Source organism: Adelges cooleyi, unplaced genomic scaffold, assembly GCF_023614345.1.
Source record: "Adelges cooleyi isolate 19-005CV unplaced genomic scaffold, UGA_ACOO_1.1 ACOO_flye_CR_arks_rails_tigmint_CR_PRNA_2, whole genome shotgun sequence".
Classification (NCBI taxonomy): Eukaryota; Metazoa; Arthropoda; class Insecta; order Hemiptera; family Adelgidae; genus Adelges; species Adelges cooleyi.
In genome coordinates, this window is record NW_026095860.1 from 3,958,845 (window position 1) to 3,983,178 (window position 24,334).

At 26.0% G+C, this 24,334-nt stretch overlaps 4 protein-coding genes across 5 annotated transcripts; 2 read left to right on the plus strand and 2 right to left on the minus strand.

The window, feature by feature from the left end:
• Nucleotides 1–1,594: 1,594 nt before the first annotated feature.
• Nucleotides 1,595–5,980, minus strand: LOC126833770 (ubiquitin domain-containing protein 1). Its single transcript, XM_050565296.1, has 5 exons — nucleotides 5,640–5,980; nucleotides 3,054–3,290; nucleotides 2,633–2,755; nucleotides 1,876–1,994; nucleotides 1,595–1,781 (listed from the first exon to the last, which is right to left on the minus strand). Exons 1-5 carry the CDS (start codon nucleotides 5,716–5,718, stop codon nucleotides 1,635–1,637), a joined length of 705 nt encoding a protein of 234 aa, XP_050421253.1. The 5' UTR covers nucleotides 5,719–5,980; the 3' UTR covers nucleotides 1,595–1,634.
• Nucleotides 5,981–6,805: 825 nt separating this feature from the next.
• On the plus strand, nucleotides 6,806–14,139 carry LOC126833425 (MMS19 nucleotide excision repair protein homolog). Of its 2 annotated transcripts, XM_050564760.1 has the most exons (18): nucleotides 6,806–7,042; nucleotides 7,901–8,139; nucleotides 8,219–8,363; nucleotides 8,433–8,620; nucleotides 9,035–9,190; nucleotides 9,264–9,486; nucleotides 9,551–9,663; nucleotides 9,780–9,894; nucleotides 9,963–10,256; nucleotides 10,331–10,481; nucleotides 10,569–10,760; nucleotides 10,908–11,019; nucleotides 11,130–11,298; nucleotides 11,369–11,529; nucleotides 11,586–11,698; nucleotides 12,057–12,213; nucleotides 13,100–13,345; nucleotides 13,782–14,139. In XM_050564760.1, exons 1-18 carry the CDS (start codon nucleotides 6,961–6,963, stop codon nucleotides 13,893–13,895), a joined length of 2,970 nt encoding a protein of 989 aa, XP_050420717.1. In that variant the 5' UTR covers nucleotides 6,806–6,960; the 3' UTR covers nucleotides 13,896–14,139. The 2 variants fall into 2 exon arrangements, with proteins under 2 accessions (XP_050420717.1, XP_050420718.1); XM_050564761.1 differs by lacking the exons at nucleotides 13,100–13,345; nucleotides 13,782–14,139 and adding an exon at nucleotides 12,533–12,933.
• LOC126833427 (tumor suppressor candidate 3) lies at nucleotides 13,962–17,974 on the minus strand. Its single transcript, XM_050564762.1, has 8 exons — nucleotides 17,734–17,974; nucleotides 16,811–16,977; nucleotides 16,444–16,561; nucleotides 16,212–16,352; nucleotides 15,908–16,048; nucleotides 15,660–15,810; nucleotides 14,328–14,493; nucleotides 13,962–14,189 (listed from the first exon to the last, which is right to left on the minus strand). The coding sequence occupies exons 1-8, from the start codon at nucleotides 17,812–17,814 to the stop codon at nucleotides 14,174–14,176; spliced, it is 981 nt and encodes a 326-aa protein (XP_050420719.1). The 5' UTR covers nucleotides 17,815–17,974; the 3' UTR covers nucleotides 13,962–14,173.
• Nucleotides 17,975–18,593: 619 nt separating this feature from the next.
• Nucleotides 18,594–23,510, plus strand: LOC126833339 (protein ABHD18). Its single transcript, XM_050564607.1, has 10 exons — nucleotides 18,594–18,856; nucleotides 19,216–19,300; nucleotides 19,368–19,550; nucleotides 19,914–20,026; nucleotides 20,113–20,251; nucleotides 21,468–21,557; nucleotides 21,966–22,085; nucleotides 22,343–22,625; nucleotides 22,697–22,931; nucleotides 23,192–23,510. Exons 1-10 carry the CDS (start codon nucleotides 18,765–18,767, stop codon nucleotides 23,244–23,246), a joined length of 1,395 nt encoding a protein of 464 aa, XP_050420564.1. The 5' UTR covers nucleotides 18,594–18,764; the 3' UTR covers nucleotides 23,247–23,510.
• Nucleotides 23,511–24,334: the final 824 nt, after the last annotated feature.

The window sequence follows — 24,334 nt, forward strand, 5'->3', positions numbered from 1 at the left end:
AATCGCTAATACCTAGAGGACCCTACTTAATTTTTTTTTTATAGAATAACAGTTTTTTTTTATTATTACAAATTATTCTAAAATTCTTATATTGTATATTTTTTATTTATTGATTTTTTTTCTACGAATTTGTACACTAACGTGTGTTTGTTTTGTATTTACTACCTATTACTATCCAAGACTGAAACTTTATTATTATAAACTATAACTAACCGTTCGAAATTTATTAGTTTAAGGTCTACTAATATTGTTGCTAATTCAGAAATTTAAAATACATTCATACGTATTTTATACGCAAGTGTCAAGCACTAAACAATACACTTAGAATATAACTGGACATCAATAATCATAGAAATAATTAAGTACATACAAAATGTAAAAAAAAAATGTTGTATAAAGAAAAATAAATTAAATTTTTAATTCTTAGGTAATAGGTATTATATATTTTTATATCAGTACAACACGTGTTGTTTACCCTTTCATTCAGCTTACATTGTAGCAGATAGTTTTGTATGTTTTGAACATATATTTTAAGGATATAATTTAACAAAACAATTTTATCTAGAAATAAATTTATATTTATTAATAATAATATCACTGGTTTTTTACAATAAGTAATTCCAGTTAAAAAGGTTTTTTGTTTGTAATTTTATTGTTTACAAAACATAATATTTAAGCATACAGATTTGATACCAAGTAGTATATAAGCTAAAAAATACAAAGTTAAAAAAACCTAATTTACTGATGTATAAAGGTAATATATATATATATAAATAATTAATAAATAAATAAAACAGGTCAAACATAAAAATGAATAAAGTAATTAACAACATTTAGATGAGATTTAAAATCCTTATACACAATAATTACAATTAACATTTATTATAATTGCTGAATCTAAACATTTGGATAACATTTGTAATTTACAAAGAGAAAATTGTCTATATAATATACAGTGTATCACAATGATTCGTCTGATTACATATATTTTAATTGTAATACTACGAGATCATTGAGGTACACCCTATACATCTATTAAATCATTATTTTTAAAAATTAAATTTGATCATAGATTTCAGGTTTGTACATCTATGTTTAGCGATTAATACAATTATAATAAAACTATATAATTCATATAAATCAAATTACACATACAATTAAAATTAGAATACAAAAAGACAAAAAAAAAAATTTAATCAATAATAAAATGATAATTTAAGTTTGTTTTTATTAATTTGTTCCTCGCAAATACTGTACACTTTTGGAAGTTTATTATATGCAATATTATAAATTAAAATAATGTTTAGGATTTTATTATTTCATTCATAAATAGTAATTTAAAATATACAAAATGTATTTTTTTCTTCTGAAGATGGACTATTGTCTATATTATTTAGATTCATTTGTTTTAGAGTTTCATTATTTTTAAGGTAACCAATAACAGTTAATAAAAGTCATATAACTCATATTACAAATACACTGATAAAATTATAAATGTTGATAATAATATAACTGTAACAATTAATCTTCATTGATTTATTACTGACTTTTTAGAAATCAGAACGGACAAGCGTTTAGTTTAAATAATTAAGAATGATAATTAACAATTTGATTATTTTTTTTTTTTTTACAATTCAGCTTTCATTAGTAGGCTCAGGGTTAATGATTACTTGGATCACATAACCTGGAAGAACTTTGGCTTCGTCTATATGCAACTTATCTCCCAAAAGCTTTCCTCCGAAAAACCACCTTTGATGCAGTGGTTCAATACCTTCCTTAGCCTAAATTAATAAATATATATATATAAATTTAGATAATATGTTTTTACGAATTATGATCCATTTTAAAGACTGTTTTAAATATACTGTAGCTCACTTGTAATTTCTTTTTGGCTTGAGCTATTGTATCTCTTGTCATGAGTGGCATCTTTATGTCTAGGCAATTAGATGATAAACGAAGTTTTAACATAATTTCAGAGCCTTCATCCAAAGATTCTAAGTAAAAAAATAAAAAAATAACTGCTATGCAAATTTACTTGGGATTTACATTATCTTATGACTTTTAATATATTTATCTTTAAAAGGTTTTAGATAAGTTTTAATATTATATAAAACCATTCTAGCACCTATATGAAAAAACGGTTTAACATAATAAATGGAAGCTTTTTTTAAAATAATATCAATGTGATTTTTTATTTTAGCCTAAACACTAAAAATATGTAATTTGAAACTAATGAGTACTCAAAAGCAAATTGGTCTATGCTTAGACATGTCAAAAGCCTCATATAATTTTTCATGTGTAGGATTCATTTTAATTTTTAAAATTATCTCTGTAAAACATCACAAAATCCTTATGCTTTACAGATGAATTAACATTATCTAAAAATGTAGATAAAATAAAATTGTATATCCTAAATTATGTATTCTATATATAAAAAAAATATGTCTTATAGATAGTATAATTCAATTATGATCTTTATTAAATAATTTATATACTAATTTATAGAATTACTTCTTATTCAAGCCTTCATGACCATAATCTTACTCTTATCATATAAGTTTATTATACATACTCGTCTAGATTGTTTATGTTAAGCAAATGTTTTAGTCAGACTAATTAATATTAAATTTACCAGTTTGTTCAATAGGAGAGTCTCTGCCGCTACCCTCTTTTACTATATTTATAGGGTATGATAAACAGTACACTGGTACCTGATATCGATTACCCAACTCATCATAGCATTCAGTTAAAAATCCTTAAACAGATAAATAATATTCAACGTTAAATACAGATAACATCTGTCAAGCAATATTGCAGTAGAGAGGCCTTAAAGTTGAGAAGACAGTAAATAACTGTACATACAGTTTAAGAAAAATATTTGTTATTTTAATTAAATAAAAGTAGGCAATGTCTCACTGTCTTTCATGAGCATGCATTTTGCTTCACCACTGCAATATTGTGTATAAAATAAAAAACATAAAATTATGTCAGAACATTTTTAACATAATTAATTGTCAGTATAATATAAGGTAGACGCTAAGTTTGAATTATACCATTAGGAACTGAAATATTAGCACCATCAAGTATAGCTTGTGCCAATTGAAAATCAGTTGTTTCTGCAGCCGCTGTAGCTGCTCTTAAGGCATCCCATATTTCCTTACGACCTTCAAATGCAGGTGCAGTATCCCAAAATTCATCTCGCTTACTACGCAATTGACCTTCAGTCAAAGGCACATCTGATTTCCAACGTATAGTCTCGTGACACAATGGATGGTTTTTTCTATTGGTACCTATTAAAAAATGTGTTTTTATTATATGCATGTTTTATTATTATTATACTACTATAAATATGTTCTTTGCTTTATCCCATACAAATTCTCTCCCTAGAAAACTCTATCAGTCATCGATTATTCACTCCACACATCTCCATGTTTTTATAAACAACAACCATTAACTTTTTACTTCGTCTGAATAACTATGTTAAAACATTCTAAAAAGAAGTAGAAAAAATCATATTTGTTCTTAAATAATGTGTTTCAAATATAAATAAAAATACAATAATAAAAAAAAAGCATAAGTCTTAAATGAAAACAGTCCTTTGTTACAACAAATTGTTAGAATTGAAATAGAACTATTGTACTAAAATTTGTAAGTATTTTTTTTATATTGATTTTGAGTAAGAAAGGCAAAAAAATAAATTTGAATACAAGCTATGTAAGAATTACCCTAACCATTGGATACTTTCCAATTGTATTTTAATTTTTTTTAATGTTTTTAAAATGTTAAAACTTTTAAGAGCAAAAAAAAAGCACAGCTTAAGAGAGCTTATTTTTATACCAAAAGTTAACAATCAGCTTTCCAGGTAGGGATTCAGTATATTTTTAACTATACTAATTATAGTTAATTTAGAGTAATTATAATTAATCTAGAAAAAACTGTTAAGCAAACTTATGGTTAAATATATAGTAAAGATATAAAATCTACTTGAACCCTAAACCATAAAAATTATACACTTCTTGCGTACACGTGTTACGACAACAATGTTGTCATCTTCAGCGCTAACAACAGACTGAGACCGATTACGGGCAAACATCTCCCTCTATACATATACACAAGGTCATCATACCGGTTGTCGTAACACGTGTATGCAAGAAGTGTATAATTTTTATGGTTTAGGGTTCAAGTAGATTTTATATCTTTACTATAATTATAATTACTTTCTTAATGTAGCTAAAAAAATGTTTAACTTCGACAAAAAAGGGTTTAGATAGTTAGTTAAGACTTGAGATCCTAAATGTGTCATACTAAGGAGAGTTATTAATAATATTTAGCAAATTGTCACATAGTCAGTATCCTGTGATTGATGTATTTGATTGTAACTTAGTTTACATGCAGTTTTACTTTAAAAAATGTCAATGCATTGGTCTGTTACTATAAACATGTCCTTGTACATATAGTAACCCTACACATTGAACAGTAATGATGGTTATGATTCAATAGGTCTCAATAAAAAAAAATATTTCTATATTGGTCAAAAGCGAGCTGAACTTATGTTTTTTAATTAGAATTAAATAGTATAATATAACAACGACATAATTTTAAGTCTACACAATTATAAAATAATGATGATCACAACAATTTACAATAAATATTATTATTAGAATATCAAATTTAATAGGACAACCAACATTCATAAGAATGAGATGGTAAAAGTAATAGCTAGACAGAGAGAATGTATATGTTTAGATATGATAAATAGCTAATGATATGGAACTAAGAAAACTTAAGAGAAGAAATGTCGTAGTAATATTAATTTATTTGCAATTAAAAAGGCAATAGATATAATACAGACAATATGCGATAAAACAAAAAAACAAAAGTACTGTAATGAGAAAAATAAGACAAGTGAATAAAAACTAACTATAAAGTATCAGAATTAAGATGGAGAGAGGGAGAACGAGAGAAATGAGGCAAGTTGTAAAGGCAATGGGAGGAAAATACATTGCAGATCCAGGTAAAATCATAAAAGTCTAAAGATCACAGAATCGCAGGTCAAAAAAGCTAGTGCCATTTTCCAAAGAATGCTGGAAGTTACCACCATTTTTTACTACACACATAATACAATTTATCTACAGAGATTGGGAAGGTTTGTACATAGAAATGAATAGATGAAACAAGTAGAACTGTATCATATTATTGTCAACGAGTCAAAGGAGCATGCTGAAATAACTAACTCATTAATTAATTTCATTTAATTATTAGTATTAATTATTATTAGTAGCAGACATCAAATGTCAGAGAATTTCCTAGTATGTAATTATACCAGTCATTGGTAAACAGAGATAAGATTTTTTAAATTATCACTATTTCTTGTGATTTGTTTTAATAGGTAACGTAAGGACGAGTACAAATACTGAAACCAACATAATAATATTAAAACTAGTTAGTTATAAAGATTTATAATACATGCATTTGTAAAACTTTCTTGCAGTTATTTAAAGGAATTAATAATAAAAAATGTGATTTTCTGAGATTTATACACAAGATAACATAACATAACGGAACAAAATATTTCATTTAATTAAGTCATTAATAAGCATTGTCATATTAGTAATAAGTATTGGTTATGCGTATTTTACCCGAACTCGGACGAGATCCATTGTCTGTAGTTGCGTTCCTTCCCCTTCGATTTCTCTGCAAACCTAAACAGCCTCCCATATTGTATGGACAAGCCTCAAATTCATGGCAGGATTACATTTCTATATCTTATGACTGCGGTTTTAAACGTAGTAAAATGTATTATTTTGAAATTATTAACAAGTTTTATTTGCATCAAATTACAAAAGTTTAAATTGTACGTAATAAGTCATAAATGTGTAATATTTTATATCGTAAAACAATAAATTTGTAGAAAAGTAATGAAAAACAAATAATTATCAAATCTGATAAAAAAAAAGGAAAACAATTCTCGTGGAAGTAAAAAATTACGTTCATTTTGTCCAAGCTTGGACATTTTGTGAGAAAAACATTATCATGCACAAGGAGGGTTTATCAATATATAGTTCCAGTTTCCTGGCGTGAGAGCGCTGTTCGTCTTGAACCAAGGATTTTTTCATACACGCATTGGAATTTCCAGTTGGGAAATATATAATTATAAATGTAGGTCTATGACCACGATTTAAAATGATAACCCTCACTTTTTACTATATTATCCATAGAATTTTCAAATAACAAATTCCTAGCGCGTATTCCTTAAAACCATACGCCAACTGATCATGATCCACTAACGCATGCGCAGTTATGACTGATCACTTCAAATTTAATTTGATTAGAAATATGTTATATTAAACAGTCCGACATCATCATTATTATAACCATCGTAGATATTTTATTATTTATGTCCGGCATACGGGACACAAGCACACAACAAACAGAACGGAAACTATTCAATTTTTACATAGGCTGTTATGAGACGAGATATAATCATGTCCGACATCTTGAATATGATCGAGAAATGGGCAGTGCTGATAAGTGTAGGGAAATTCTCATTTTTCAATAATTCTGGCTAAACTGTTCATCGGAAATTGCGACGACATCGTTGTCGGCGTACGACATTTAATATATGAACAGTGTAGCCATAAGTCACAGAAAAATTAAGAACGAGGAAATATCCGAGTTCTGGCGTCACTGCCCACTTCTCAATATATCTGACCGTTTTTTGATAAGCTCTAGCTTCCCTTCTGTTTATTCTGTGATACGACAATAATTTGTATCCCTAATCACTAATTCCATTGAATATATCAAATGATATTAGATATAAAAATGGATAAACTATTTGTTTTTTTCGTAGATTTAAATTTTAATTGATTTGAACTTAGGCCACTAGTACACCGAACACCGACGATATTTGAACATTCGATTTTATAAAATACCCGTGTAGTTTAAATTAAAAGTTACACAATGTCGAAAGTGTTGGGTGGGATAGTAGATATTGTGAAAAAAGAAAATAATATTGAATTTACATGTGATCAAATTAGCAAAGGTAAAAAAAAATAATAGCTCTTTATACTATTCCACAGCGTGCTTAATAGATATACTAAGTATCCTTTAAAAATATAACTGTAGGTATTCAGTATTAGTTTTTTTATTTACTATTGTGTTTCATGTAATCTTATAAATCTATTAAAACATGGTTAGATATATAATGTGTGTAGAGCACTTGTCCAACAAGTTTTATTTAAAACGTAATGACATTATTTATTTGTTGTAGTAATAAAAATGTGTACTGATTATTTAAAAGAAAATATAATGGCAACATAAGTAGTATGTGATTGCAAACTTGAGTAAATTTGTATTTAAATGAAAAATAATTATTTAAAATAATGAGGTTTGAAATACAAATGAGAACATTAGGCAATATTTTATTTTACTGTTTCAAATAACCTGTTATTAAATAATTTCTCGAATAAAAATGTATTTGATTTTATTATTAACTTCAGTTTATTTAAATATTTTTCTTTTATTTGAAATGTTCTTTTATTTTGTATATAAGTATAAAATTATTTAGTCAAAATTTAAGTTAAATTACATTTTTTTTATTATTGTTTTTTAAATTTTTTCAAATAAAAATATATTTCAAATTACCATTGCACATTTGTTTATATTTATTGGATATTTGAGAACAGCGTGTGGACCAGTTCATAAGGCGTCAGTGTGTTTGACTTTCACTGTCCCCAGTTTGGTGTTCGGATACTTGTTTAAATAAAACGTTTTAGTTATTTAAGTTTTATTCAAGAAATGTATAGTAAATATTAATTTAATCATTATTTAATAACTATATGTATATTATTATAAAACTGAATGAACTCAATAATTTAATTCTACTTTTTTTTGGTTTCAGAAATATCGTGTAAATCATTGACATTTCTTCAATTTGTAGAAAGTTTAGAAGAAGTTTTAACTTCTGTAGATAAAAATGTTCGTTTAAATGGAATTAAGGCATTAGTCACTGTTATTGAAAAGATACCTGTTGACTTTTTTATGCCTGAAGAACTTGATTATATAAGTACATTTTTATGTGAACGTTTCATCGATCATCATTCATTTGTACCATCTGTTTTAATTGGTATTGAATGTACTGTATGTATATACATTTTTTAAAATAATAATTATAACATGTGTTTATCATATTAGTTTTAAAGAACTTTTTTATTTTTAGATACAAATGAAACATGTATCGAAAGAGATGATTATTCGATATTTCAATGTCATCATGCCTCATTTTCATTGTCAGTCACAGCTTCATAAAGATCGAAATACTTTCTATCGTATATTGCATCAAGTGTTTTTGAATCATTTGGATGGTAAATACTAAATAAAGTTTTAATAAGCTAATATAATAATTAATTAATTGAGTATTAACATTTTTATAGATGTACGCATAATGGGACCAGATTTTTTGTATTGTGTTATTTCATCAATGGATGGTGAAAGAGATCCAACAAATTTAGCATTATTATTTAGGATCCTGCCACAATTTTTCTGCAATTACCCGTTGGGTCATTTGGCTGAAGAAGCCTTTGATGTTATAGCTTGCTATTTTCCCATAGACTTTCGAGAAGTATATAATATATATATATATATATAGATATAAATTATTACTTATTTGATAGTTAAATAAATGTGTACTATAGTATTTCCTAGATAAAAAAAAAAATTTATCTACTGACAATAAAAAAAAGGTCATTGAAAACTACTTAAAAAAACATAATTTGTTAGTGTAATAAAAGGGATGTAATTGTTTTGAAAAAAAAAGTTGTGACAAAGGTTTTTATAATTTTTTAACCTTGTTACAAATATGGCCGAAAATATATAGGAGAATAAAATTTCATTAATAAAACTTTTTTATACTAACAAAAACTTCTAAAAATTAAACTTCTCAGGCTTCAACTGAAAATTAGTGTTTTTACTCAATTGATAACAAATATTTATTAAATTTTACGCAACATCTTGTAATATAATTTTTTTATTTAAGACTGACGAGAGTAAAGTGAATAGAAATGATTTAGCAACAAACTTGGCACGGTGTCTTTCATGTACTGAAGATTTTGCCGATTTTTGTATTCCCCTAGCTTTGCAAAAGTTAGAAGCCAGCTTAAAAGTTGCCAAATTAGACTCTTTGTATCTCTTGGTAAATATTATGATTAGAAAATAAATACAAACTTGCTTGAATATATTAATTTTTTAAATGCTTTTATTTTTAGAAATTATGTTGTGAAAATTTTAGTTCTACAAAAATAATTGGACATATTGAAGAAATATGGCGTATCTTAAAAATCATTATATTATCAGACAATGATGATACATCAACTGAAGTTAGAGAAGCGGCAATTAGTGTTCTCACTGCATTATTATATTCCACAGCTATTATTAAAGGGGATGACTCTAATGAACAATTGTCTAATTTTTTAGATCTGATTTTAAAAAGTACTGTCCAAAAATTTTAATGTATTAAATATGAATAGTTAAACTTGAATTCAACTATTTATAGGTTCAGACAGATTTTTGTTGGATGCACAAACAAGCTTTTTTATGCCCTCAATTAAATTGCTTTGTAGTGTAGGCATGACTTCAAAGTATGCCTGTGCTAGAATAGCTAAAAAGGTATTAACAATTTTGTTTAAATTTTTTGTTTTAGTTAATAAATTAAAGTAAAATCATATAAGGGACTAGTGAAATATTATGTATCATGATGTAAATACATTTTTTATTTGTTATAGATATATTTAATATTTTTGGACAAAAGTGACCTATCGCAGACAGAAATCCCTCATATCATAGAGGCCCTAGGTCTAATTACAAATATGTGTCTACAAATGGATGTTGAGTTGAGTTGTAAGTTTATCATATTTTTATTAAGGAATAAAATTTAAAAAAAATGTGAAATATATTTTTTGTTTTAGCTATACCTAGTTTGGAAAATAGATGGGAAGAAATATGTTGTATGTTTTTATTTTATGCACAAAATGATGCCTCAAATATAAAAATTACTGCTCTTAAAGCACTTAGATTATCTACTAAATTTCTATCTATGTCGCAACGTAGAAATTATTATAGCGTTATTAGCGAGTTGATTAAATCAGATGTGTCGAGTGATGTGAGAAATGAAACATTAAGCTGTTTAAAGGAAACAGCAAAGTATTTTACCGATGAAGTTATGACAACTATAATTGATTCTAATATTAGTATTTTAGATAGTAAGTATTTATTGTTTTGGGTTTAAATATATTCTTTTTAATAACACATTTTACAATATTAAATTAATTTTCAGAATCTGATGATATTGAAACAAAATCAAAGTATTTAAACACACTATGTTGTTTGGGTAGTGAACACTCTTTTTTTACTCTAATCAGTGAAACATTGTGTAAAAATATATGCAACAAACAAGAATATACACAGTTGGCTTTGAAATATATGAGGTAAAAATTATTAAAATATTGAATGTTGCTACATTGAAAACTCCAAAAATTTACCTTGCAGTTAAAAAAACAATTTTTTTTTATTAGGCAACTTTGTGATAATATTGACTGCACTAATTTATTATTACACTTTTCTAAAGAGGAAGGTCTCTTTAATTATTTATTAATGTTTTGGATCAATGGAATTATTAACTGTAGTAAAAGTGAAGTGTATTATAATGAAATTATACTAGAAAATCTTTCTTATGTCATTAACCATATTGTGCAAACCTTAAATAGGTAAGAATTATATAAATAAGAATTACAATACAATTAACAATTGCATTATTTTTAATTAATGAACTATACACAAAGATAGCTCTAATTATATTTTAGTTTCCAAAATATCTAAATACTGAAATTAACAAATTTCACTGTGTTTTTCAGTAATCAGTATCAAATATTTCAGCGGTACATTGAATACTTTAATGACATTAAGAACAGTCAATTTATATATAAAGAACTTTCTAGTATAGACCAAGAAAAATATTCATACTTGGTATTGTTATTTATTTTGTTGCATCTTTTAACTTCAATGTATATTTGTAAGAAGTAGATACTTTTATAGATATGTTTATATTATTATATTTAATTATTATTTTTGTACAGATTATTCTACTTGAAAGCATACTGAATTCGTTGAACCCAAACATTGAAATTCAAAATGTCACAATTATAGTTAGAAACTGTATTGAAATATCGACACATACTAAAGTGTCACTGAGTAGCCTTTTTGCATCTAGATTAGCGGCTACATTAATAAATAAATATTTTAATGGTATTTACTATATACTAAATTGTTGTCTAAAATAAAAACTATTTAATTCGGTATCATTTTTTATTTTTAGGGGACGAGTATGATGTACATTTACACGAGTATAATTTAATACTAGAAAATACTTTAAAATCATCTAATTTATGTAAGGAAAAAGCGATTAACCAAATATCATGGATTACTAAAGCTCTCGTACTTAAGGGACATAGTAAAATGTTTCTATGGCTAGATTGGGTAAATATAGCATTATTTATACATACTCGTTTTAGTATTTTATTTCTTATTTTTAGCTTATCGACCTATTAGAAAATCCTGAGTATGGAAAAATTGCTTCCACAGGATTTCAAATGTTGGCAACTTCTGACAGTCAATATTTAAATATAAAATGTTTTTGTTCAGTCAGGTAACCTAGACACTACTTATCAATAATCGTTATGAAAATTAATATTTTCATTTTGCTTACCAATTTTTCGTATAAACAATACTACCTAATTTTTTTTTATGTCAGGTAAAGTAGTAGTATATTACAGTTGTAAAGACGAAAACTATAATGTATCAGTTTTGTCACAAAAAGTATTACAAAGGTATAACTTTTTGTAATACGTATTAGTTTTTATCATTTAAGGCAAAATGTATTAACATTTGATTTAAGTGTTGAAATATACTAGTTTTCCTAAAGCAAATAAGGACCTTATTAATTTTCATAGCGGCTTTATATTCATACTATGTTATAAGGTACAATGTATAAAATATTGTTTCAGACTTTTGTATAGACAAAGAGTATTTTGTCATACTATTGAACCGTTGATATTAAAATATAATACCTTACCTGAGCCAATCAAAGAAAATTACCTCTTGAGTATTTTATATCAGATGGAAGGACTTTCTTATGTGACACTTTCACCTTACTTCTCAAAAGTATTGTATTACATTGATATTTATATTTAATAGAAAATTACTACGCTTATATATTTTTAACCAATTCAAATTAAATAGTATTGATTTTTGATGAGCTTATTAGTTTATCCTGCAAGGGGTTTTTCTTTATGGAGACCCAATATTAATAGGGGGGGGGGCACCGATTTTGTTGAAACCTAATAGAGTAATATAAATTGTAATGAGCCTGCTCAACTAGTTGGCTAAACTAGACTGAACAGTCGCCGATAGGGCTAAATGGGCGGTCATACTTTTAAATGATATAACTTTTAAGTATGCAACTATAACTATGTATTTACAGGGTAAAACTAACTACACAATATATATATATAATACATTTCTACCTGGATCCCTGAGATTGTCAGCTGGTCCTGGAGAAGCGGACACACAATAAAAGATGAAAGTTGTAAGGCGTGGCGAATAAAGCAGAATATATTAGGGGTAATTAGTAGTCGAACGCAGTTCGATCGTCTACTAATTTACCATCTGATGATGGTAAGGTCTCAACTGATTGATGAGGTGAGCGTGGAGGGCATTGTCCTGTGTGTTCGCTGTCTCCCCTACCTATTGTCTTATTGACAATTGTTTAGGACGAGTGGTAACGGGTGGCCGAACGTACCCCTTACAAAATTGAATGTAAAGACTCAAAAAGAAGAAGAAAAGTACATAATTTTTGCCATTGTGTCGCTTTGTCAATATTATGTAAGGAAAGACATACAATTTGCTTTTGCTAATATTTTTTTAAAAAATGTAAATAATTCAACATATTTAATTTGACTTATTATGAAATCGGTTTATATTTTAATATGTTAACATTATAAATAAAATTATTTTAGCTAACTATAATTTAACAATTATGTTCTTTCAGATACTACCTGTTTTTCTACAGCTATTGTGTCCTGAACAAAGCCATGTTTTACATTCATTACAAACATTTTGTCATCTTTTGGAATCAAAAACTCCTATTTTAGAAGACCATTTACAATCTTTCATACCAAAATTACTTAACCTATCACAAAACTCAAAACTAATGTCTGTACGGATTGTAGCTTTACAGTGCCTTTACCATTGCTGTGATTATCCACTGATCAAACTTTTACCATTAAAACGACAAGTAATAATTATAAAATTTATGAATACAATAATAATATTATTAATCTGACGATGTATGTATTGGCACAATTATAATATTTCATTGGGAAGGGGAAGGAATGATAGAGATGAGATCTTCCATATCAATCAGGTCTGTAATTATACAACAGGCTAATTTCCCAATAATAGTTTTTTATTTTACATGTTTAATTGTCTTAACAATAATTTTTGCTGGAAATTGACATAGGGCCTTTAAAACCCTTATTATAGAATTAAAATGAGTAGATACATTATGTAACATTGTATCCATAATACATTTTTGGCTAACATTTTTTCACAATATATTTTCTGTTATTTATGTACTAAAAAATAACCAGTTATATGTCAATTGTACAATTTTGTTTTGTGTACATTATACAAATTGTAAAAGCATTTTTTATGTAATTATTTGTTTATAGGTGGTTCAAGACTTGGGGAATTGTTTAGACGACAAGAAAAGATTAGTTCGCAAGGAAGTAGTCAGGACAAAGTCTAGATGGATGAAAATAGACTTGTTGAAAGACGATGATTGATTTCATAGAATTTATTAAGCACAATATTTATTGTACTAGATTTTTAACATTTTGTTTTTATAACTATTTAATCAATGTTTTACATTTTATAAAAATCAATCTAAGTGAACATGAAATAAGAAAGTACACTCACTTTCAAAATAAAATTGTGATATACAAGTAAGAAAAGTTTGTTTAAATATTTTAACATTTTTTCGGTGCAAGTAGTATCTTGTTTTATAAAGGAAGTAGAAAATTATATATTCGGTGCATCTATCTTCCATTATTCTATTTTTTATCTATTTGATCAAAAAACTGAAAGTAAAAGATAAATAAGTTTTAGTAAAAAAAAAATTAGGTTTGTATTATTCTACTTTATGAAAATGTGCTAGTGAGATTACTGTTACTGTCACTGACTTGTTTTCATAAAGCAAACTTGAGTATATTTTTTACCTGTAAGGATATCCATGAGCTTTCGACTTGAATATTGACAATATCACACTAAATAAGAACACAACTAAAACTAAACCAACAACGGCCATAATTTTACGAGTTTTTGAGTCAGTCTTCTTAGAATAAGAATCTGTCATGATTACAGCACCAAAAACTAGTATAGTATCTGTGGTTACTGTTAAGGAAATATAACTTTTAGCCTTTAGGTTTTACTATTTAAAGTTATGAGAAAATTGTATGTTATATATTAAGGGGATTTTAAATGGGCATGGGGTCTGTTTTTAACACTTTAACTGCCATGGGTAGTGCCGGCGATCCCAGTTTAGTTATTTATCTTATGCAGTTATTTTTCTTGGCAGTTAAAGTGTTAAGGAGCTTTGTATAAAAAATATTTTAGAAAAAAAAGGTTTTAATAAATTTCTACCATGTCAATTAATTTACTGGTTAATTTGTATAAGCTTCAAGGTATTATTTTTAATTTTAATCATTTTTTTATGAGTAAAAGCCATTTTGGTTTATTTTAGAACAAAATTTCGACTACATAAGGTAGGCCGATTCCAATTCTGTAAAGATATTCAAGTTCTTTGGCTACTTAACTATATTTGTAGGAAGCCGATTTTTATTTAAAAATTTCAGTTTCTAGTAATTATTTAACTAAATTTACTATTTTTCAATATTAAAAACCTATTTTTTTTACATAAAAAAAGCAAAAAGTTAAAAATCTATTTCTTACATAGCCATTAACCTAGTAAAATTACCTAGAAATTTTAACACTAAAAAAATAGTTTTCAAAACTACTTTATTGTAACCAATGATTTTGCTAACTGTGAGTGTGTAGCATTCAGTTTATTGAAAACAATTTTATTTTATTTTTAAAATAGGTTTTATTATGGGAATTAAATATTTTATTTTTTGAAAATGTAAAAAATTATTTAAAATATTTTCATAAAGAATTATTTTTTAACAGTGTAGAAAATTAAAATAAATTTTAGTTCATCTATTTAAGGTTTTTATGTGAAAATACCAGAAGCAAATCACTAAATCAAATAGTTTTTCTCTATCTTTACTACATTTTAGAAAACTGATCTAAGAAATTCATTTTATATGGTAATCTACATTAGACAGCAAAGCTAACCAATGAAACAACATAAAAACAATGAATTCACAAAGTCGTTAAAAAAATAAGTCAGAATTAATTAGGTTTTTTTTTAAAAAAGGTAGTTTTTAATTCTTTCTCCTGATAAGCCTGTAGCTGGCTAAAAAATTTTAATCCAGCAACTAAATTACTAAAATGGTTAATTTTTGTTTTTAGTAATTGTTTAAAAAGGATACTCAAAATAATAATAATGTAAGTTTCCACGATAAACTGTCCTTGTGAAGAATTATGAATATATGTAATTACTCCTTGTTGGGTACGATGCATAAGAGGAGGTCCTCTTATATGATTCCACATTTGTCCAGATGTCATGGTTAAACAGAATATCTCAATAAAAAAAAGTAGTACAATTATTATATTATTATGCACAGTATAACTTATACCAAAATATCATATAACAACCAAACATTATAATACAACTTACCACAGCGCCGATTCCCCATAAATTTTTGTTGAAAAACATTTCCATGTTATTTCTTCTAATATACAAAAATGATGAACAAATTGCAAATAAGATTGACAAAGCAAATGTACTTGAATAATTTGGTGGACGGAAAATTCGTATCTAATACAGAAAAAAATATATATTCTTTTAACATCCTTGTCAATCCTCAAATGTTGTCGACTATAACTTGAAATATTTGTTTAACTTGCATTGTACCAATAATTAAAAATCATAAGTGTAGGCAAAGTGTTACATCATGGTCGCGTAAATCCAAATTACTTACCTGTACGTCAGTTCTTTCTTGAATCCATTTAGCAATCATTTCCGACGCAAATCCAACTCTTTGTATATCCATGGTATCTAAAGGCTTTGGTTTACCTTTAGGTGGAAAATGCATAAAAACTGGGGCAGTGTTGATACGCATCTATAGTAATCAAATTGAATTCTATTAGCATATAATTTAAAGCTAGTAGTATGCTACTAGTATATAGTATGTTTATTCAAAAAATACAAACCATTTGAAAAATATCAGAACCCTCGTCAAAATCAACAATTCCAAAGTATAAAGGACCATCAAATCTATGAGTATAACGATATGAATTTGCAACAATAATAAATTCGTCACTAGCATGACTAAAACAAAAACATTTAAATTATTAAATTGCATTACTATAACATATCAAAGACAGTTTAGTAGGCCATGTAAGGGCCATTACTGCCGAATGTCAAACCGGTAATTGAGTGCTCTAACATACTGCCACTCCTATACAGCTTTTAATCCATGTAGGGCTATCACTATCTCTTTTAAGAGAGGTTTCCTGATGTATCCGGGACGGATCATCAGAGTAAAGATTATAATTTATACACATTTTTATAAATTACCCGCAAATAGAACATTGTCTATGTGAAGCCATGGCAGTAAACATCATAATAACCGAATAATTTCTTGGTGGCTGTTTTACAAATTCTTTAAACTTTGGTCCATTAAACCTGAGTACAAATTTCTTAGTATACATTTCATTGAGTTGTTGTACTTTTTGTTCAAGGGTCTAAAACATATAATAAAATATAATACATTTTAATTGAAAAATTAGATCTGAGCATAATTACAACATGTATGTAAAAGACCACATTTAGTACAATTATAAGCCAAGCGGAATAACTATTATTTAAAGTTACTAAATATCAGATAATTGAAGAATAGGAATACATTTTTTTTTTTATAAATAAAGTGAAATGTTAGTTAAATTTAAAAATTGAAACATTGAAGCTAAATAACTACTAGTAAGAATTACTAGAATAACAATTTTTTTATTTTAGAGTATTATTTAATAAAAGAATTTAGTTAAAAATCTCAAAATAATTACTACTCCATTTGTCAATTTTTGGCATTAATAAGAACAAATTGGTTATTTAAATTTAAAAAATATTACCAGCTGCAAAAAAACAAATAATAATTTTTTTTCTAACTTTTACAATATTAAAATAAAAATGACGTTTTTAATCTCTCACAGGATTAAAAAAATATATTTTATATATAATTATGGTTTCAATTTTTTGTTGTTATAAAACAAATTTACTTTAGTAGTCAACCAGCTATCTCACACATAGTGTATTCAAGTAATTCTGCAATCATAATTCCAAAAATTCAAGTAGCTATAAATTATGATTCGTAATTTGCGTAAAGACGCTCTATAATTTGTTTAATACAAAAACAGTCTTCATTAAAGTAAATTAATACTTTTTGTTAAATAAATTATTTTGTAGTTACGTTAGTCGTTATTCAAATTGTGGTATCAAGTTACCTTTGGTCGTTCATCTCTTGCGCTTCCAACAAAAACATTGAAAATTACAATTGAACAAAAAAGTATTGTTTGTAACTGCATCTTGAGAAAACTTATTTAAGTTTGTTATGTGAACAACGACTTCATACTATATTAATAACAAAGAAAATTAAAATATTAATAATGTCATTTATTAAATAGGTAGGTATTCGGCATTCGGTATTAACTATTATCATTAATCCATGTTCCATGGATTGAAAATAGTAATGACGTTTCCTTTATGATAAAAACTGTTTTTGCCGATTGGCGATTGCCGGTTAGTTTGATGGTAAATAACGTTTTAACAGTTTAGCCACGGTCCTTATAAAAAATGGTGTAATACAATTTATTACAGTATAATAGTAATAATTATGATTAAATTATTTATTATTACATTGATTCATCGACATAAAAATATAATAAATAATGTTAAACTTCAATTACAATTTTAATTTAAAATTATGATTAAAATTTAAAATACAGATTTGGAATTCGTTTAAAATACTGAATTTTATTTAAACCATGTACAACTATGTATTTTCTTTATAGCCGGATTCCTTGACGATAATAGATAACAACTATTAATAATAATTTGTTTATTATTATATTTATTTTGTGGAAAATGCAAAATAATAAAAATTGTAGACCATTTAGTAATTATTGAAACGTGAATCATTGATGATTTCTATGGGTTTATTATTCACGAAATGTTTCAATTGATGTTTTCTTCATCTTATTCAAAGAAAAATTAAATTAAGTTCCATTTTAGATGTTTATCATTTCGTTTGACAAAATCCGCCGTCTTTCAACATCTTAATTACGTTTATTCTAAAAAAAGTATATGGTATTTTATCGATATGTTTACATATTACTGTTCTTAATTTAACCTATTTGACCTTATGTTTGTTATGAAGTAATGTATTGAATATTGATTAAATTCTCATTAAATTATCTATCAAAAGAGTGTATATTATGTTAACTTTAGAACTCGTATTGTAACAATATATCGAAAAATGATAATCAATAAGTTTGATTATTTGTACAGGAAATTACTATTAACTAAATATTTCGTAAATGGTTGGGGTGATCCTGAAAAATTAAAAAGGTTAGTCAATTAGTTTTAATTAATAACTTATTATTATGGAATAAGGTGGTATTAAGTTATTTAGCTTTATTAATAATAAATACTGTTAATTAGTATAATCTAAATATAGAAAGAGTTTTTTTTTTAATAAAGAGTATAGAAAAATGAGAATAATTTGTCTACTTTGTATAAATAGATAAAATAGAAAATAATAGTTTAGAAAATATATACCATAGAAGGTTTTTCTTTTAATTATACAGTAGCACCTATTAAAACTGGTGACATGCACGTATTCTAAGAAATATATTTGTTTGGATCACACTAAACATTTATTAAATACGCTTTTTTTTGTTATTTGTTATTATTATTTTTCTTTTTAGCATTTTTGAGTTCAGGAAATATATAGTTAATCGTGATTCGTGCAACAAACTTGTGCCTACAGATTATCCAGTTAAAATTGTCAAAGTAGTAGTAAAATTAAAACTTTGAATAATCAAATCAGTATTTAATATGTGTATATAACTTTTTTTAGAAAAAAGAAGACTCAGATTCTATCACCTTTGAGGGAGTTTTTGAATCGCCATTTTTTTGTTATCTCCCAACAGTCGTTCCTAGAGAAAGCCATTTAGCTCATTTTCAACTTTTACTCCCAAAAAAATGGCGTTCGATAAATGCAAAACCAATATGTTTACATATGGCTGGTACAGGAGATCAGGTAACTTAATTTTTAAACTAAATGTACAGTTTTATTAAAACTATTTAATTAAAGGGGTTGAAAACAGGTGGTTTTTAAGAAATTTTATACAGGCAATATTGAAGAAAAAAAGGGTTTTTAATAAATGTTGAATGTGTCAATTTATTTTCAGGTTAATTTGTAAAATTTTTAACTTATATAATTTTTTCGATGAGTAATAACAATTTTGTTCCTAAAAGAAATCTAATTTAGACCTAAAAGCCTGACAAAATTACGCCTACTTCTAAGTCCTTAGAAGGACTTTTAAGTGGTTTTAAATAATATAGAGCCAACAATTTTATTCTTAATAACTAATTAAATTACACAATTTATAATTGATTTTAGTATTACTGGCGAAGACGAGCATTTTTGGCGAATCCATTATTAAAAGAAGCAGGCATAGGATCAATAATTTTAGAAAATCCATTTTATGGAAAGAGAAAACCAAGTAATCAAGTGTAAGTATATTATATTAACTAAATATAACATAAAATAAAAATGTATAATTAAATTAATCAAAATTATGAAATAATTTTAATTCTAGGAGGTCTACATTATGTAATGTTTCTGACATTTTCGTAATGGGTGGATGTCTTATATTGGAATCTCTTGTATTATTTAATTGGTGTGAACGAGAAGGTTTTGGTCCTCTAGGAGTAACTGGATTATCTATGGGTGGACATGTAAGTAGCTAGTATATTATTATTGTAGTTTAACAGGCCTTTAAGGCCTTTAACGCTGCTATCAAGAGATAATGGTGTCTTGACAAATTCTGCTGTCCGGGACAGGGGTCATCAGTCTGTCGACAATTATTTTTGTTTTAAATATCTATCTGTTGCATTACAAACAAATTTAAGTAAGTTCATATTTAATTACGGAGCCTTGTACCTATGTACAAAGGTCGATTACACCTACCAAAAGGATGAAAATTAAAAAATGTATTTATACTGTTGAGTCATTTCATTTATGGTATCGTCTGGCCTTATGTTTTTTATATTTAAATTTTTATTGTTTGTCTTAGGCAAATAATGATTTTACAAGCAAAAATAAAGAATGTTGGTTGACCAGTTTAAAAGTTTATAACTCTTATACAAAATAACTAGGAAATACCTTGTTTTGTTTTGGGGTTTAATTTTAGGAGAAAATATCATACTTTATAAAAATCGAATTTGAGCTTTTAATTTTAAGAACTTTAAACTTTAGTACAAAAAGAAAAAATTAAAATATGACAAATCACTTAATCGAAAATAAGTAAAACCAAAATTTATGATTACTTAAAGTTAGATCTAAAAGTTGGGTTCTTCCATGTATTATCAACACAATTTCTTTTAATTTCTGACTGTATCTTTTTTTTTTATTTCAAACTTTTTAGGTCATTTGTGTAAAGCAACCGGGGGTGTTTGAACAAAAAAAAAATTTTTTGGTCATCCGGTTCAAAAACAATAGGCACTTTGCTAAAATAAACGGTATAGTAATAAATCATAACTCTTCTTCAGAATAACTTAAAAATATTTAGTTCCCACGATTTGTCTAGTGAAAATTTTTTGCATTAAGAATAAATACTACTCTTCTTGAAAAACAAATTTTAGCTATTAATTTTGGTAATTTCCATCATCAAAAAATTCTAAATTGATTTTTATATTTTTAGTCAATTAATCATAATTGTTGTTTGAATTGAAATTATTAGTTAATGATTTACTAGATAAAAAGTTGAAAACTACTCTTAATCTCTTAATTAATCTAATTATCATAAACTTATTACCAACTAATTAATTAAAAATGAACATTACAGTTTTTATGAAAAAATATTTATAATAATAAACCATAATAATAATAATAAACCATGTTTTTTTTTAAATTTTTCTATTATTAAACATAATATTCTTATTCTTATTTTAGATGGCATCCTTAGCTGCAGCAAGTTGGCCTAAACCAGTAGTACTTGTACCTTGTTTGTCAGGGACAACCGCATCTGGTGTATTTACAGAGGTATATTTTTTTTAACGGCTAAAATATTATAAAAATATTCTTCATGCTTACCATTATACATATTTTACCCTAACTTTTAATTTGTGCGGTTTTTTAAATTTTTTTGATGACATACATATGGTGTAAGTGAAATATGGTCTATAAACATTTTATAACAATCATAAATTAAAAAAAAAAAGATGTTTAACAAAAAATTTAGTTTTAATGTCATATTTATATGTTTACATATTTATAGTTACAAATTGTATTATACTTCAATGAACTATAAGGATTGTTAATAAATAATCTTCTTATTTAATTAAAATTTGTTAAAGTGTTATACAGCAATAAATTGATAGAAATAATGTACAATATTCATTTAAGAATACATCCGATGATGTTGTTAAAGTATTTTATTTATACTTTCAGGGCGCAATGAGTTGTGCAATTGATTGGAATTTACTTGAACAGCAATATAAATCAAATGCAACCTATAAGAATGAAATTGTGAATGTTAATGATTTGAAAATTAAAGTTAATCATTTGAATGTAAGTTTATAATATGTAAAAAAAATCATGACTTGGTAAAATAAATACTACATAATATTTAGTTAATGTAAAATATTAACTATTTAGAGAGATCAACATCTTACATATTTTAGATGTATTTTTTAATTAATTTTTTTTATACATGACCAATGTAAATAATTATTGCTAGACTATAAAACGCTTTTTAATAACTTTTTTAGTTCCTGTTATAAGCTTGCAATACTTGTAATTTTAATTACTGTTGCTTATTATTGTAGAGAGAATTTAATGCTGGAAAACAATTTATAAAAAATCTGAATTCCAGCTCATCTTCTGACATCCAATCTAAATTAATGTTTGATACTGTGAAAAATAAAAAAGCCGCATTAAAATTATACTCCTCTCAACAATTAGAAAATTTGAAGACAACAAAATCATTTAACTCTTTTGATAATTTAGATGATCCAACAATTGAAGAACATAATAAAATGCAAATTAAATCTGATGCTAAAAAAATGAGACATATGATGAGATTTTTTAATGAACAATCTAAAAATGAAGGTGGTTTAAAATTAAATTAATGTGTATTTTTAAATTCTTACCACGTATCATATAAATTATTATTGTCGTAGATTTAAATTTAGAAGCACTGAGTTTCATGAAGGGTATAATGGATGAATGTACTCATTTAAGAAATTTTAACATACCAGTCGATATGGATTTAGTAATAGCAGTTTGTGCAAAACGAGATGGTTATGTTCCTCAAAAAGGTGTAGCAAGATTAGAAGATGTTTGGCCAGGAGCTGAAGTTAGGTATGTTGACACTGGTCATGTAGCTGCTTTTTTACTACATCGAAATACATTCAAGTAAGTTGTAATGACAATTAAAAGTACTAATAAGAAATATTTTACCATAAAAATGTATAACTGAAAAAAAAATATTATGTGATAAATAGATAAATTTTTTTATTGAACTTATTCAAATTACGTCGTAAATTGTAAAGTATACTTTATTAATGATATTAAAAACATTGGTAAAATATAATAGTTATGTTTTTCTTATCCCATTTAACTGGTGTAAACTTTATGATAATTTATAACAATTTATAAAGTAATTATTGTTTTAGGAATGCAATAATTGAAGCTTTCCATCGAGCCCAACATAAATATTTTGATAAATAACCACAACAATATAAATTAAGAACATAATGAACAAGAAGTTGTTGTGAATTTCTCTAAGTACTTTTAATATGCTTTATTATTAAAATAATTCACTATCTGTATATGATTGTATTTTTACCTGTAATGTAAAGTGTTAACCATTTTTTTAGTATTATTTGACCTTCAATAATTATGACACTTGGGCATAGTTAATTTTTTTATTACAAAAATAATTTAATTATTATTTTGTATATTTTACTCGTGCCATTGAGTTAAGTTATGACTTATTATACTAATTAGCCTTGACTATGCTGAAACTTAAATTTTATTTGTTTTGTCACTTATACGTGCCATTTTGTTTAAATAATATACTTGCTGTAATAAAATTGAGCAAATATGTTTTAAGCAAAAATCTTATTTTAAATAGAAAACTACCAAAAAGAATATGAACATTTTTATCTCTAAAAGTGACACTATCGATAGTTTAAAAATTATTTTTAATTTACCAGAATAGGTTTACAAAATCTAAATATTAACTTCTATCTACGTAACACTTATTCTTTTACATGTCTTAGACAACTATTTTTCAAAACGATCATTTTTGTTCATTACAGATGTAGGTAAATCCGTACATTTATGTATACACTCTACTGGGTACAATCTGAAGATTGGTTTTGAGCTTTAAACTAATTTTTTTTTTAATCATTTCTTTTTCACCTCCAAGCGGTCGTTTATGTAGTGATAACACCGCGAATTTGCAAGTACAGGAATTGACTGAACTCAATATTGAGTTTAGTGCAGGAATTACGTTGGTGATGTAAACACCGCAGCGTGACCGTCAATGAGATTTTGTAAGGAATGACTGCTTGAAGGTTAATTATAAACTTTTTTGGTGGTAGATCATTTCGTGTATTAGAAATCATATCTTAAAGTTACTTCATAAAATCAAAAGTGAAAAAAGTTCACCCCATCTTGAAATTCTAGTAAAACCTTAAACCTTGTTGCTAGTGCACTATTTAGTAATTACCTAATTGCATTGATACTGAATTATTATTCAAGCATCTAATATACTAGCGACGTATATACGTATAAAAATTATTTTCAGAACA